The 16,126-nt window shown below is 43.3% G+C and overlaps 1 protein-coding gene and 1 pseudogene across 2 annotated transcripts; one reads left to right on the top strand and one right to left on the bottom strand.

Moving 5' to 3' along the window:
• The first annotated feature begins 296 nt into the window (after positions 1-296).
• On the top strand, positions 297-15,901 carry Rad51ap1 (RAD51 associated protein 1). 2 transcript variants are annotated; one of them, XM_041638691.1, is made up of 9 exons: positions 297-445; positions 3,075-3,130; positions 4,324-4,462; positions 7,088-7,197; positions 9,011-9,097; positions 9,737-9,877; positions 10,953-11,114; positions 13,404-13,541; positions 14,144-15,901. In XM_041638691.1, exons 1-9 carry the CDS (start codon positions 429-431, stop codon positions 14,287-14,289), a joined length of 996 nt encoding a protein of 331 aa, XP_041494625.1. In that variant the 5' UTR covers positions 297-428; the 3' UTR covers positions 14,290-15,901. The 2 variants fall into 2 exon arrangements, with proteins under 2 accessions (XP_041494625.1, XP_041494616.1); XM_041638682.1 differs by having other exon boundaries at positions 13,401-13,541.
• Positions 14,536-14,999, bottom strand: LOC121438379 (annotated as a pseudogene).
• Positions 15,902-16,126: the final 225 nt, after the last annotated feature.

The raw sequence follows: 16,126 nt of genomic DNA, 5'->3' as shown, positions 1-16,126 counted from the left end.
AGCCAGTGGATTCTCTTCAGCAGATTCGCTATCCTCTGCTCCCCTTTCCTCAAGCCCCAAGAAAAACTCCTATACAATAGCTCCTTTATTCCATTACTCTTTAGTCGTTATAAAAGTTTGAAGAGTGTTACTAGTTTTATACTCTACTTTAGAGTCGGTACCAAATCGCCGCTGTGTCGAAAGTGCAGCGGCGAAACCAACCCTGGGTCCGGGCCGACGGGATCCGGAAAGGCGGGCACAGGAAAAGGTGTGTGAGCGCAGGCGCACTTTTCCCAACACGCGGGCGCCGCCTCGGGCAGGCGAGCGCTGATTGGCGGACTGCAGCCGCGGGGCGTGGGGCGCGATGTCTGGTTTTGGGCGGGAATTGAAACGGCCAGCGCCGCTCGTCTGCGCCCGGACGCTACAGGTCTAGGGTGAGGAAGGGCACCATGGTGCGCCCTAGCAGGTGAGTAGTTGGTTTGGTGACGTCCCTCGGGGCGGCGGGAGACGCTGGCGGCCAGTGTCACCCAAGGCTGAAGGAGACGGCCGGGTCGGCTGGAGAGCAGCGGCTCGACGGGATGCCCGTGTCTGGGGCGAGCCCCCCCCCCCCCCCCCCGCTTCTCTCAGAGGCCGGCCTCGACCCCGCTTCCCGCCCCTCGGCGTGGCGTCGCTTTGCAGCTGTCGCCCGCTGGCCCGCCCTAGTTCAGAGAGACCTGGCCCCCAAAACCCCAGGCAGAAAGGCCCGTTTAACTAGACCTTCCAGCTCCTAGGTAGTAGTGGATGTCACGTTGGCATCTACTCCGTGATCGCAGCTGGGGTGCCAGGCCGCCCATCCGTTTAGTAGAATTACTGAGTCTAGCTGAGGCTATGGCCCACTGGTGGAGTGATGAGAGGCTCTAGGTTCAATACCCAGTACTGCACAGCCAAGCAAAAATAAACTGACTGGATTCACCTGGTCCTGCCCTGTCCTAAGAACTGGAGGCTACACTTTAGTGGAAGATGGGGCGGGGGCAGAAAAACCACCTCAGTGTAACATAGTAGGAAGGGGGAAAGCCTTACGTTAAAAAGAGTGAGAGAGTCCCCTAGGGAAACGTGAGAGGAAATAGAAGCGAAGGCCCTGAGCTTGACCGGGATTGAGAGACACATTGAAGCTGTGGTAGGAAGGCCGATGGATCACCAGATTGTGATTTGGCGTGGTGTGTGCGTGTGGAGCTGGAACAGGTGAGTCTGGGTACTTCTGACAAGTGGGGATGGAGATGAGGAACCAGGGAAAGAATCCAGGTGGACTATGGCCTGAGCGGCATAGTGGATGACCTCTGTGTTGACCGAGACGGGGGAGGCGATGGTAATGATGTTTAGAAGGTGGGACCAGATTTCCCGTGTCTTACATGGTGGAGTTGAAAGGGGATAGGCATGCAGATAGCGAAGACATAAGGCTGTTGTTTGGGATAGTAGCAGAGTGTGATCTGCAGGCCTCCAGGGTGCCCCAAATCCTCAGGCCTGTGAGATCGTGGCTGTGGGGTGTGTGTGTGTGTGTGTGTGTTGTACGTGACAGGGGTGGGATGATGGTACACATTCCATGTTTTGACTGTGGAGGTCAGTGGATGGCTGTGGAGTCATCTCTCTCCTTCCACCTTGTCACTGATTGCAGGAGTTGAAGTTAGGTCATCTGGACGGCACAGCAGTGAACTTTACCAGCCAAGCTAGCCCGTCACTTTTGTTACACTCGCTTCTGTCCTTGGCACTGCCATGGTGATAGGACTGTTGGCACCGCAAATTGAGGCCCTGGCAGCACACTGTGATGGCCGTAGTTACTGCAGTTTCTATTGCCACATACACAGACTTTTAAAAAGAGCATTTTTGGGCAGGAACGATGGCTCATTGGTTGAAAGAGTGCTCAGTTTGCTGCACCCGCTTCAGACAGCTCCAGGGGATCAGTGCCTCTTCCGGCCTTCACATACAATACATGTACACAGGCACACACATGTACACATAATTAAAAACCATTTTAAAAAATAATGGTTTTCTGACAGGTAGTTTGTGTTCTGTGAACCAATTAGAATGAACACATGTGTTGTAACTCAACCTCAGTGTACTTATCTTTTTAGTAGACTTTCGGTTTTATTTACTCATTTTCAATCCCAGCGTTTTTAAAGATGTTGTCATATCTCGTGCAGCTGTCAAATTCTTAAGCTCTGAAGAGTGGGAGAGTGACGTGCACACCCTCCCTTTCACGTGTGTGAGGCTACAGGAAGGCACACCCAGTGCCTCTCCAAAGGAAACACTTGCAGATGTGAAGTCTGAGCAGGACAAGCCTCTCACAAAACTATTTTTGCTTGAAAGAGCAGGCAGCTGATAAATGACCTCATTGACACGGTGCATTTCATAAACAACAGAAAAGAAAACTGGAGAGCTTTACATTTCTTTCCTAGAGGAGGGAAATTAACCTTTTCACATTGAATATTCTCTTCTTCTGCCTACTTAGTTCCTACAAAGACAGTAGGGACGAACTATTTTAAAGTGTTTATCCCATTTAAAAAAAGCATTTGGTATTTCTCTTAAATACTCATTTTATTGTTAGGGGTGTGAGGGAGTATATGTACATGAGTGCAAATGCCTGAAGAAGCCAAAGGGTTGTTATCCCCTAGAGCTGGAGTTCCAGGGGGTTGTGGGCTCCTGGCGTGGGTGCTGGGAACCAGATTCAGACCCTCTGAAGGAGCAGTACATACTCTTAACCACCATGACTCATCTCTGAGAGATTTTTTTAATGTGGTTAAAACTGAAGCAATACTTTATAATGTAAGCAAAGAACGAGCACAAAGGGATTTATAAATGCCCACTAGCCATTCGAATATAAGTCTTAGTTGAAAATTATTTGTATTCTCCTTATGTTGGGAGTTTCCTCACTTATTTATTTTCCATCATGTCTATTTGGCTTTTTAGCTAATAACAAGGTTCTTAGTGTTAAATGCAGATAATATTTTGGGTTGAGGTACTTTTAAGAGACTCCAAAGACATTTTCCTTTCCTCAAGACTATTAATAACTTTAAGGTGAAGGTATAATTATTAATGAAAATTTTCTGTCTTGATCATAGAAATAAAAAACCAGTCAATTACTCACAGTTTGAGGACTCTGGTGGTGACTCTGATGGTAAGCAGAGCTTTTTACTTTGCTTCACACATTGAGAAATGTATTTCCTCAGAGTTTATTATTCATGGGTTAGATACAGAGAAACTAAAACCTGAAAGCTTAGACTTAAGCTTTGCTGTATTACGTTTGTTTCTGTTAGAACTTTGACCAATGTTTGAGAAACATTTCTTTAAATTACAGTGTATTAGTAGGATGCTTTTTTCCTCTGTGTATGGTTGGTGTGCACATGTGCATATGTGCTCACGCTGGGGACCAGTCCTAGGGCCTCCCACATGCTGACTGATATTCTGCCACCAAACTATAATCTCATCCTAGAAGTAAGTCATATATTTCCTCAGATCAGCATAGTTTCCTTTAAGTCAGACACTTTAGTAATTTCTCTGTTCAGAGATAGCTCTTGCATTAAATGTGTCTGCAATTTGAGAAAAAATAATATAGAAGATAACTTTTAACTTTCTGTTATTGTCAAAGGTATGTGACCAGGTACTTATAGATTACCAGTTGTGTTCATGATATCAGGTGAAGTAGAATGTGCAGGAAGTTATATTTCTGTATGTGGAAATATGAAAGAAATAAATGTTAACAAATTCTTTTAAAAAGTATGTGATCCTGCAGGTACATTCATGTGCCATACATGGGTATTTTTGAATATTCCTAGAAGAACCGCAAGAGTTTTGAGGATTTATCGGACTGAAACGGCTGAGAATCAGCAGTGGGTTGGGAGAATTCAGCAGATCATAGTTGGCCCGTGGTGTCCAACAGATGTTCGCTGCTAATGCAGAGCCACTTCGCCTCGCCGAAGTGCTTCCTGTTTTCTTGGGCTTGGCTTTTTGCTAGAGATGAACCTTTGTAAACATCCTGGGCTACACTGTGTAGTTTAAAACCATTTCCTCCCACTCAGTGAGGTGACTCTTACGATTTCCTAATTGTTCTATGGCATTTTAGTTAATTGTTAGAGCTGACACTTATGAACTTTCTTAATTTATCTTTGTAGTTTTTAGTGAATTGGATTTTGATGAGTTGATATTTTTAAAGACAGGCACCGTTCATCTTGAGGTGGATGGTAAAAGTAGAGACAAATTGTTTTGATTTTTAAGGTGTAGAAACTGAATATATTGTGCATAAAATGTAGGTAAATGAATTTTAGTTGCCAAGAAAATAATATTTCTTCTTTTAAATTTATACAAAAATAGATGATTTTATTGAGGCAACCATGCCTAGAAACAAAAAATCCAAAACTTTGCCAAAGGAGTTAAAGCAAGACAAACCAAAACCTAACTTGAAGACTCCCCAGAAAGAAGACATCCTACCAGCGAAAGCCCCTAAAAAAAGGTGAGAGGTAAGACACAGGAAACACATGGTCCGTCAGCTTTGTTCATTCAGTACCTCAGCTTAAATGGGAATTTGAGCGGGCGGGCTGCCGTTTGTGGCACAGGAAGGTGCCATTAAGTGCTTTCTCTGGCTTGAAAAATAAATCACAAACATAAAAGAGAAAACCTGGGGTTTTTTTTTGTTTTATTAATAACATTTTGTAACATTAAATAATGATGTTACTAACCCTGCACCTATTTCTGCCCCTTCAGATCTCACAAAGATTCTTTGCTAAAAGAAAGAGTAAGGGCAATTTTAAGACAAGCATTTTAAACCAAAACAATGCCCTATAGTGTCTAGACTAACCCTGACATCTCATCATTTGGTGCCAAGAAGGAGAAGACCGTCCCAAGGGACCCCCAAATTATAGTACAGAAAGGATATGAGTAGGGGATGGGTAATGTTTTACTGTCGTGGGTCCTCTGTGAAAAGTTAGTTAGCATTGAGAATGTCATGCTGTTTGTTTCTACTTTTAAATGTCATGAATGGGATTTTAAATATAAGACAAACTCAGCCCATAAGTGGGAGACGATATTTGCAGATACAACTTAAGTAACTTGGATCCAAAGTATATAAAGAACACTTGAGCTCTATAGTAAAAAGGCTAAAGTCCAATTTCGATGTATAAAATCTGAATAAGCATTTCTCCAAAGGTACAGAAGTAATCCGCAAACAAACAAGAAGATGCATGCCATCATTAGCTGCCAGATAAACAAAAGTAGAAATGGCGGTGTGACAATTCTCACCCACTAGGTGGTGTTAATAAGTGTTAATGAAGATGTGGCAAAATAGGAATCTGAATCCATTGCTGCTGGTGGGATTGTAAAATGGTGCAGGTACTCAAGAAAATAGATCAGCATTCTTCATTATGTTAAACATAGACCTGTTCTATGCATGGCTTAGGTAGTACTCAAGGAAACTGAAAATTTGTCCATCATGTCAGTGTTCATAGCATGTTCATAGGAAAACATGTTCATAGGTAAACAACTGGATGTCTGTCAGCCAGTGATTGTTAGATAAATGAGTTCTCTGTTATGGGCACAGACAAAAAAATGACCTGCAGATACATGCTGAAATGTGAGTGAGCCTGAAAAATTTCATTATTTCTACACCAGACACAAAGCCACATATTATATATTATCCCATTTGATGAGGTATTCAGAATAAACTAATCTATGCAAATAGAAGATGGATTACTGGTTGTGTGGGCCTGAGAGAAGGGTGACGATGTCCCAGGTAGGGTCTCTCCTAACATGATAAAACACAACAGCCCAAAGCGAAATGGGGAGGAAAGGGTTTCAGCTTAGAGTTGCACAGCATGGTCCCTCACTGGGAGAAGTTAAGGCAGGAACCTGGTGGTAGGAGCTGATACAGAGGCCATGGAAAAATGCTGCTTACCGGCTTGCTCTTCATGACTTACTCAGCCTGCTTTCTTCTAGTACCCAGGACCACCAGCCCAGACATGACACCGCAGTGAGCTAAACCCTCCCACATCAAGAAAAATCACAGGTTTACTCATAGGTCCTTCTGTTGGGGCATTTTCTTAATTGAGGTTCTCTCTTCCAAAATGACTGTAGAGGGTAATCGGGAATGGCTGCTGATGAGTGTGAATAATGAAAGGTTCTAAAATTAGATGGTGATGATGCTTTCAAAACTCTGAAGATAACTGCTGAACTGTCTTTAAAAGGATGTTGTGGATGTGGCTTCGGTGGACTAGTTCCTGCCTTATGTGCAAGAATTCTTAAATTTTATTCAGCAGGAAGACCAGAAATTTAAGGTTATGTTTTTGCTAAGTTTTGAGGGTAATTTATGGTACATGGTGCTTTATCTCAAGAGAAGAGGAGGAGGAAGAAAACTTTTATAATACACGAATTATACCTCAATAAAACCTTTTTACAGTTTCATACAAGCATAGAATTATTAAGACCATATTCATCCCCACCAGTATAACTTAGTTAAAAAATAATAAGTTCTTTAAGGTCCATTTCAGTTTTCTTCCCTTTTGTGACTTTTCCTCATCTGTCTTTGTGTTTTCCTGTTATACTCATTAGAACTGTTGGTCAACTTGAGCAGGAAGGCTTTACAGCCTGCATTTGGGGGCTAATTATTGGTATGGCTTATTCCTCCTCCTTCCTAATTCACCTTGAAGACTCCTTGAGGGTATTTTTAGTATTCCAGCCAGATAGTGTCTTTACACAGTATGTAGCAAAATATTTGTTAAAATCTAGATTGGGAGAACAGAGGTAAAATTACATCTGCCACATCAATGGATGAGATGAAGAGCTCTCTGGGAGGGAGTGATGTTTGAACTGAGTCTGTCTTAGGTTAAACCGGAGCTTTGTAGGCAGAACTGATAGTGAAGAGAGGACTGTGGTAGGAACAGTAGTCACCAGAGGAGCGGGCTACTTCGGCCACACCTGTACTCTGTAACACAGCCTCGCTACATTTTAGGAGTCTCGAGTCACATTTTTGGATAGTAGCTTCTCTTAAGTACTAATATAGGAAAATCTGAAACTTTGTAGATTTAATGGTATTAGTACTCTAATTGAAATTAAAACCCCATTGTTATTTCTGCATCTATTTTAGGATGGCTTTAGATGACAAGGTCTTCCAGCGAGGCCTAGAAGTTGCCCTGGCTTTATCTGTGAAGGAACTTCCAACAGTCAGCAACCAAGTGCAGAACTCTCAAGAAAAACGTGAGTCTATTTTCTGTGTGACTATCTTTAAAAGCATCTTATGGTTTTTGTAATCATTTTTTTAGGGTAGGCCTTCACAGAGAAAAGAACACAATTTGAGCTATAAAAAGAACACTCGACAGAGGACCCCTGTGAGTTGAATTTTTTATTATATCAGTGTCCCACAAGTTTATTTCTTTGTTTGACACAGAGGAGCCTAGGACTTAGACTGTGAGGTGGGCTGCTTGGCAGCTTGGTGCTGCACCGTAAGAGTCCAGTCTGATCAAATGCTCTGTTTGATCCTAACAGTCCAGTCCCATGGTGCTACCCTGTAGAGTCCAGTCTGATCAAATGCTCTGGGTGATCCTAACAGTCCAGTCCCATGGTGCTACCCTGTAGAGTCCAGTCTGATCAAATGCTCTGGGTGATCCTAACAGTCCAATTCCATGGTGCTACCCTGTAGAGTCCAATCTGATCAAATGCTCTGGGTGATCCTAACAGTCCAATTCCATGGTGCTACCCTGTAGAGTCCAGTCTGATCAAATGCTCTGGGTGATCCTAACAGTCCAGTCCCATGGTGCTATGCTGTAGAGTCCAGTCTGATCAAATGCTCTGGGTGATCCTAACAGTCCAATCCCTTATCTTTTACATCTAAATTTCTTGACCATGACCTAATGGTGATAATTTGTGTGATCTATTAAGATTAGAGGCACTAACCTTCATAAACGCTCACTAGACTTCAGAGTATGACTTCTTAATTTCTCTGTGATTTTTCACCTTTGAATATTTTTTTCTGTAACCTTGTAGAATATGATGATCTGGGTGTGGCTTTTACTTTGTTAGTTACCTCTTCAAAAATCAACCATTTTGATTAGGAAGACTATTAATCATGAATTGTCATGTACTATATCTAAAATTAGAGGACAAGGAGTCATCTCAGAAGACTCTGGAATGTATAACAGGAATTTTTCTTGGAAGTAGCACTCACTGAATAATGCTCTTCACAGCATAAGGACTTAATGTCATATCAATATCATCATTTAAAGGTCCCCTACATGCTTGAGTTGATTTGTTTTATGGTGCTAAGGCTGAAACCCAGGGTGTCACACCTACTGTGTAATGCATTGTCTTTAGGCTGTAATGATTGGAAAGAGTTTGTATCAACAGTTTTTCTGTTGTGATGTAACGCCATGACCGAGAGCAGTTTATAGAAGACGGTTTATTTCGGCTTGGGGTTCCAGAGCCTTAAGAGTTTATAATGGCAGGGGGAACATGGCAGCAGGTGCAGGAGCAGAAAGCTGGCTGATCACCTTTCTGTTTACACCCAAGAAGCTGAGAGAGTGACCTGGAAGGGGACTGAGCCTATAGAGTCTCTAGGCCTCCATTGACTTCCTTCCTTCAGCAAGGCTCCACACCCCAAACGGTGCTGCCAGTGAGGCTCAAGTGTCAAATGTGTGAGCTTATGGGAACAGTTCTCAGTCACGCACCACAGAGCTTAAGTTAGCATGAGCATGGATTTGTCCATACACAAGTGATACTTATTGACTGTATGTGGTCATATAATAAGCAGTCGCCACTTGAATTTAATCTTACACAATTATAGATAGGGAAATTAAATCTAAAGGTGATAAGCAAGTTTATATATGGAATCTGACTATGAACCTGAGTCTGATGTTAGAGCCCAGATTCGTGATATGTGCTAGCTCCTCCAAGTAAAACCGCTGGGCTGGTCCATCCCAGTCTGTGTCCGTATGTTTCAGTGGTCATTGTCCTCCTTTTTAGACTCTGACTGATTAGGATGCATCTGAAGTTCTTTGCTTACTTCCTGTGCTAGGCACTGACAAGCAAGGTGATAGGAAAACAGAAATGACGGATAAGTCTCCTCCTGTCTCTAACTGCAGTGTAACCAGTGGTAATTCAGGTAAGTTTTGATGTTAATAGCAGTTCATTTTATTCACAGTGCTATTTTTCTAACTTGTTTAAATTATTGCGCCTGTAGCTAGAACAAGTCTTCCCATGTCCCAAGGCTCTGTCTCCTGGCCTTTGTTTCTCTGTACTTTGGTCTTACTCTGACTGCAGATCTACTTTCTTCCCCGCTGGGCAGTCATGACTACTCAGGCCCTTCATCTATAGTAAGTGACCACTCAAGGGCTGTGTCTCTAGTACCATCTGCAAAGTTCTTTGGCAGTGACTCTTTAAGATCTCAGAATAACCCTTTTAAAACCTAAGTGTAAGCCGGGCAGTGATGACACACCTTTAATCCCAGCATTTGAGAGGCTGAAGCAGGTAGATCTCTGTGAGTTCAAGGCCAGTGTAGTCTACAGAGCTAATGCCAGGACAGACTCCAAAGTTACACAGAGAAATCCTGTCTCAAAAAAAAAAAAAAAAAAGAAAGAAAAGAAAAGAAAAGAAAGAAAGAAAAGAAAAGAAAAACCAGTCTATTGCCGAGAGACTGATGATCTTCATCCCAGTGGCCTGTGTAGTGTCGTATTGGGAGCAGAGAAGGGCAACAGAGATAATAGAGTCTGCCCAGAGTTCTCACTGCTGTTTTTGTCTGCAGAAGATTTAGACAAGATGATGGAGGAGGGGGACTCTGGCAGTGTTGAAGGGGAAAGGAAAACATCAAAATCTGAGGCTCAGCGGAGTAGGGTGCCTTCGGAAAACAGTAGTGCTCGTGACACTGAGCTGGACAGCGCCACTGGTAAGTTACGCCTGCTTCAAGTTAATTCAGTGGGAATTCAGTAAAAACTTGAGAACAGGATGTATGCAAAGCACTCTGTTGAGCCTTAAAGTCTGTAAACTCATATAGAACAGTTCAATTGAGCTCGGCCACAGAGGGAGAAACTGTCTAGGGTTAACCTTAAAGTCTGTAAATTCATATAGAACAGTTAAATTGAGCTCGGCCACAGAGGGAGAAACTGTCTGGGGTTAACCTTTAAGCCATGTCTGGACAAACAAGCAACATTAGAAAAACCAAGGAATGAAGTCACACTTCTGACTGAGGGAAAGGCATGAGCAGTAGGACAGAAAAGCAGTCAGTGGGATCTTGGTGAAGAGGCTGGAGAGGCAGCCTGGGCTGCTACTGGCTGTGAAGCAACTCTTAGGCGGTTCTAACAGGTTTCAGCTTTTCTATAACTAATAGAAACTTAGGAAGTATTTTGAGTTGAAAGTGGTATGGAACGATTTTATTATCAGTTATTTTCAGACTTAGTAGAAATTAGGGTGAAGGGAAAATATGGTGACTTTGATAATATTGTAAATTTAAAAGAATAACTCTATATGTTAATACCAGTCAGATACAGTATTTTAGATTTTAACCTTCTGTCAACAAATAACAGACCTGTTCATCAACACTCATAGAACAATGATTGGTGCTTATGATGTTTGCTGTAATCTAGTTGCGAGGCAGATAGTAAGGAGCAAAACTGCTCAAATTCTAATGAGGGGTTACAGGCGGTAAACACACAGGTAATGTTTTTAGAGCGATGGTATGCAAGCTGAGGGGCCTCGGGCAGCTCAGTGGTAGGGCACTTGTCTAGCAAGTATGGATTCAAGGGTTTGAGACCTGGAACTGTAGAAAATAAAGCACTACAAAGGAGAAGGAAGAGTGGGCTTATAAAAGGCTGGTGGGAATGAGGTGGGATGTGTAGTGGTTTTTTTTTTTTTCAGAGGCAAGAGCATGCTTGTGTGTCGAGTGACGGTGAGGCCATTGCAGATGAGGCAACAGAAGTCTCCGTTTTTAGGACAAAGACAGAATATGTAATTGTCTGTTTTAGGTGAAGATTCAGAAAATGATTCTAATTTTGAGGAGAGTGAAGGAAGTGATGAGGACTTTGCAGTGAGGAAAGGTAAAGCCAGAGAAAAGAAGAAGAAAGCAGTGCAGAGAAAACCCGTGGTAGAGAAAGAAAAGCAATCAAAACAAAAAAAGGAGACCTCAGGTAAGCCTTCTCCCAAACTTGTCCTGTTTTGTTGAGTCCTGTTCGTTGTGTTTCCAGATCTTCGCCTTTGTCCCCTGCAATATTTTGCTAATGCTCGTCTCTAGTTAAAAGGAATTGTGGGTGGGGAGAAAAGCTGAGAAGGTTGAGAGCTCTAGTAGCCACAGGAGCGATGAGTGTGGGCCCTCCACTGTTAGCACACAGTCATCCCTGCCAACACCCTGCACCCACATCGATCCTCAACACTGACATTCAGAACATCTCAGTATATGTTGGCACCTGCACATCAGTGAGGGCCAGGAGCTCAATCCCAAGTTTGTTCATTCAGAGGCTGGGCCATGCTGTTTGGGTGTTTAAACAGTGAGGCCTGCATGAGCTTAAGTCCTTGCTTTTCTGCGTGACACGATGATCTCTGTTTTGAGGACTCATTTGTAACATCTTAGTGTTATTTTACAGTGAGAATTTGTGACAGCTTGGACATGGAACACCTGCTTGTTTGTTTGTTTGTTTGTTTTTCAAGACCGGTTTCTCTGTAGCTTTGGAGCCTGTCCTGGAACTAGCTCTTGTAGACCAGGCTGACCCCGAACTCACAAAGATGTGCCTGCTGCTGCCTCCCAGATTTTGGGATTAAAGGCATGCACCACCACTGCCTGGCTGGAACACCTGTTCATTATATTCAAAAGTTAGACTATTTTTGAACCTGTACTATATAATAGATTATTACAAAATGAAACTTTTATTAATAAAATTAGTTTTACTTATTCATACCAGTTTTTTGCCTTACTTTCTCAATCCTCCTGCCTCAGTCTTCTGGCAGGTGTCTTATCATCATGACCCAGTAAGTTGTTTTTAATTTGAAAGTCACTTCTGAGAAAACTTAATATTGTGAACAGCCAGACTCCTTTTACATGACTGTGGGTACTGTTGAGGACCAGCCTCGACAAAAATACTTCTTACCACAGTAGGGGCGCAAGAATTGAAGACATATATGTAAAGAATATGATGCATAAAAATAATAAGACAGAAAACATAGAAAGTATCACAAGGGCATTCCAGGGACTGAAATTCATCCTTGTTTATTTTTCCACAGCTTCTTTTATACCCAGTGTAAACTGGGGAGGGGGGGAGTAACAAAAGACTTTATTGAGATGATACAAAGGATAACTCACACAGTTGCTTTATCACTTTAAGACACCAGATCATTAGCATTCTGTAGTCTAGGTAGAAGAGCTGCTCTAGGTCCGTCCCCAAGTGACCTCATAGTTACAAAAGGAGGAGCAGAAGTACATTTGCATATCCTGACCACCTGTCTTAATTTCAAAAGAGCCAAGCAATCACATCCTGAGTTGGGACACACAGCTATGTTAGTCAGTCTCCAAACTCTGACCTGCAGACAAGGTTTGGAAATGGGCCTGCATTTTTCGGTCTCCACAGGTACATGACCACACCCTGATTGTACTCCTCACCTCTCCACCCTTCTGACTCCCACTCCACCCGCATTAAACCAGTGCAGGAGCTTGTGCTCTGGCGCTGTGTGTTCTACTCTCTTCTGTTGAGAAAGTGTCCCTTCACTAATCTTCCCCTTCAGTCATGATTCCGCTACGATAATCTCCTCTACACATAAACACACAAGATTCCAAGGTCCCTTCCTACTGAGCATTCCTGGGATCTCAGCACAGTGCAGTAGACATAGCTCTTCACATTTTGCCTCTTCCCACTGATGTGCAGTGCAGGACAATAAGTTTCTTGAGAAAAATCTGGCCATGTAGTGTGTTCTTTGTAACCCTAAGGTCTTCAACACTGTCTCCAACACTGTCTCTAACACAGGCAGAAGAGTCAATATTTGAAAATGACCTTTGAAGTCAAACCTGATTTCTGATTTGGGCGCCAACAATAGCTGTCCAACTGCTTAACCTCTGTTAACCCTTATCTCACGGGGTAGTAATCCTGAGGTGGGCATTGTCATAAAGGGTGAAAGATGTCTGGCACACTGCCTGGCACAGAAATGCTAATCCAAAACCATGTCCTTAGACTTGCCGTAAGTGGTGTTTGGGCTTTTGAGACCATCTCACTTTATAGTCCATGTTGCCTCCTACCTCAGCCTCTGGAGTACTGACTGGGAATTCAGGCAGGTACGGCCTCAACTTGATAGTAAATGATTTTTTTTTTTTTGTAATCTGTGCCTTTTGAATTTTTGAAAGGTATGAGATGATTTTTATACATATATGTTAGACTTGAATATTATCTTCCTGTATGACAATTTTTTTTTATGTTTTTCAATGACTTTAGTAGGTGTGGCTCCAGCTGCCATCAAGTCACGATCTCCATCCTTACCCGAGGCAGTTGGACTTTCTTCAGAGGCCGTTAGGAAACCAGCAAAGATGTGCAGCCCTTCAGCTGAAGGCAAGAGGCCCAAGTGGGTCCCCCCAGGTATGGTAACTTGTTATCGAGGACATCAGCTTAGAAAGCTGCCATTGGCAACTCTTTCCTAATCGTAGGCGTTGTGTGTGAGAGGGTCCCATGTTATTTCATGTTCTCCGAACCAGTGTCTTAGTGTTTCGGCTTATCGTCTTACTATTTATTAGGCATCAAGGTTGAGTATGATTTGTTTTCCTTACTATGCAGTAAACAGACATTCTTATTTCAAAAGTCTGCAGATACATCCCTGACTATCAGAGTCAAGGGGCATTAGCGAAGATTTTTTTTTCCCCCTGGCAACAAAGTTTTGCCTCAAGATCTGCTGAGGTCCACAGTTTCACTGAGTTCTCAAGCCTGGGACATTTGAGCATTGTAACATGTATCAAATATAAATGCCTTGGCAAACTTGTCTTTAGCTTTATGTTTGTTTTGCTGCACAGCCAGAAAAGTTGAAGACTGAAGGTTTTGGAGTTGGGGTTTTGGATTCTGATGTTTAGCTGCCCTATGCTCTTCCTGAGCTCCAGTGTGGGCATTCTCTCATCTGCTGCTGCGCCTGACGGGCTCTGTAGACCAGAACAATACTTAGCCACTTGTTTGCCTCTGTTTTCTTGCAGCCGCCTCCGGAAGCAGAAACTCCAACAGTAGCCCACTGGCAGGAGCACCCACCAAGTCCCCAAGTCAGAGCCTCCGCTTGGGCCTCTCCAGACTAGCACCAGTTAAGTGTTTGCACCCAAATGCCACAAGTAGCCAAGTGCGGTAGCAGGAAAGAACCCATGGGACCCTTGGTCCTGCAAGCCGGTTGTTGTGTTCAACTTGTATGTGGAGGAGCCCTTTATTGAGTCCAACAAAGGATCTCTGCCTGTTTTGTGATTCTTTTTTTTTTCCTTTTAAAGTATTTTTAAGAAAAAAAAGGCAGGGCCTTGGAAGTTTTGGTTTTTTTCCTCCCCTGTTGCAAATTCCTGTTGTGGTGGTTTTGGTGGGTTGATGAAGAGTGCATGTCGTCTGTGGGTGGCACTGCCCGCTGTGGGCGGGCGGGGCCTGCTCCTCTACTCGAAGGTGACCACGTTTAAATTCTGAGACGGGAAGTGGAGGGTGAACAGATGGCGGCGGCCTTAGTTTAGCTTTTCCTTTGCTGTCTAGTCATCCTCGTCAGTCTTCTGCTTCTTGGTGTCAGCATCATCATCCTCATCGTCTTCAGCTACCTGCTGCCCGTAGGAGCCTCAGCTTCCTCATCTTCATCTTCATCTTCCTCCTCACCATCACCTCTTCCTCCTCTTCCTCCTCTTCCTCCCTACCTTCTTCCTCTTCTTCATCTACCTCATTGTCGGCCTCCTGCCCCCCATTTTCCTCCTTAGCATTGCCATTGGCAGGTGCATCTCTTCCATTCTCTGCCTCCTCCACAACTTCTTTCTTCTCCTTCAAGTTCTTTGTGGTGGTCTCGGAACTGGTATCCACAGCCACATCTGACATGGTGGGGTACTCTGGTGATCCGCTGCAACGAGGGCAAGAGGAATCGAGTTTGAGGACTCTGGTGACAGAGTTGCCAGAGTCCTCCATGGAGGAGGAGGAGGTGGGCCACAAAGGCGGCTGCAGCGGGCGCCGAGCAGGACCGGGAACAATGCCCTGTTTGTGATTCTGGTCTCAAAGCTTTTCTGTCTTTTAGCAAAGGGTTCTTGAGGCTCCTCATGCCACTCCTGGCACATCTGTAGTTTCATGGTATGTCTCCCAGCTCTGTCTGGTGTACAGCACCCTAACTGAATTGTTCAGAGCGTCTGGCAAGTGGGCATCTGGGCTCCTTCAGGAAGGATTTCTAAAATTTTTCTCACCTCCATGTTTCTTTAGGTTGTTACTAGCTTGCTGTTTATCCAGGTCTTCCTTTGTAAGAATTCTTGTGTACATACTAAAATGATGACTATACTGTAGCATGTGTCCCCTACATGGGAACAGATGGTTATCTACAGCAGATAGAATTTAAAAACACTTTATGAACTTTCATTGTCAAAATTTAAATAAAAATGGAAATGTTAAAAGTGTGTTCTTTGATACTATGTATCTGTCTATCTGCGTTTTTGGTAAAATGAGTTTTCCATGGTCAATGTAAGCCAGGGAATGCAGTGTCTTCATCACTGCAGATTAGCCGGAGCCCGGAAGACTGGCTGTCAACTTGTCACCCCTGTATTAGCCAGTGCAGCTTTTCAGGAAGCTGAGATTCATTGTCAATAAAGTAAATTGTTTTTATGGTGAGAATATCAACTGTTCCTGATCACTTTTTAATAAAAAATGTAATGTTTATCACAAAATGTTCAATGCCTTCCCTAGTTCTCAGTGTTACCACAAGCAGAAGCGGTTTTGAATTGTGATTAAAGTGAGTATTTGCCTATTGCTTTTGTATATTTTCCTCTCACATCTTATATGTACTAACACTATCATTCACCACGTTATCTGCTCCCCTGTCCCCCTTAAAATCTCAGTTTTCAGTTAGTGTTCTTATGATTTGGGTTCTGGGTTTTGAGACAGGGCTTCCTGATGTAGCCCAAGCTGTTTCTGAACTCGAGGTCATCCTGCCACAGCCTCCCCAGTGGTGCTCCTACATACCC

The sequence above is a fragment of the Microtus oregoni genome, unplaced genomic scaffold (genome assembly GCF_018167655.1).
Source record: "Microtus oregoni isolate MIOR12 unplaced genomic scaffold, Mior012 000002F_ref0000024, whole genome shotgun sequence".
Lineage (NCBI taxonomy): Eukaryota > Metazoa > Chordata > Mammalia > Rodentia > Cricetidae > Microtus > Microtus oregoni.
Note: the sequence above shows the minus strand (reverse complement) of the source record. Positions and strands in the feature narration are given on the sequence as shown.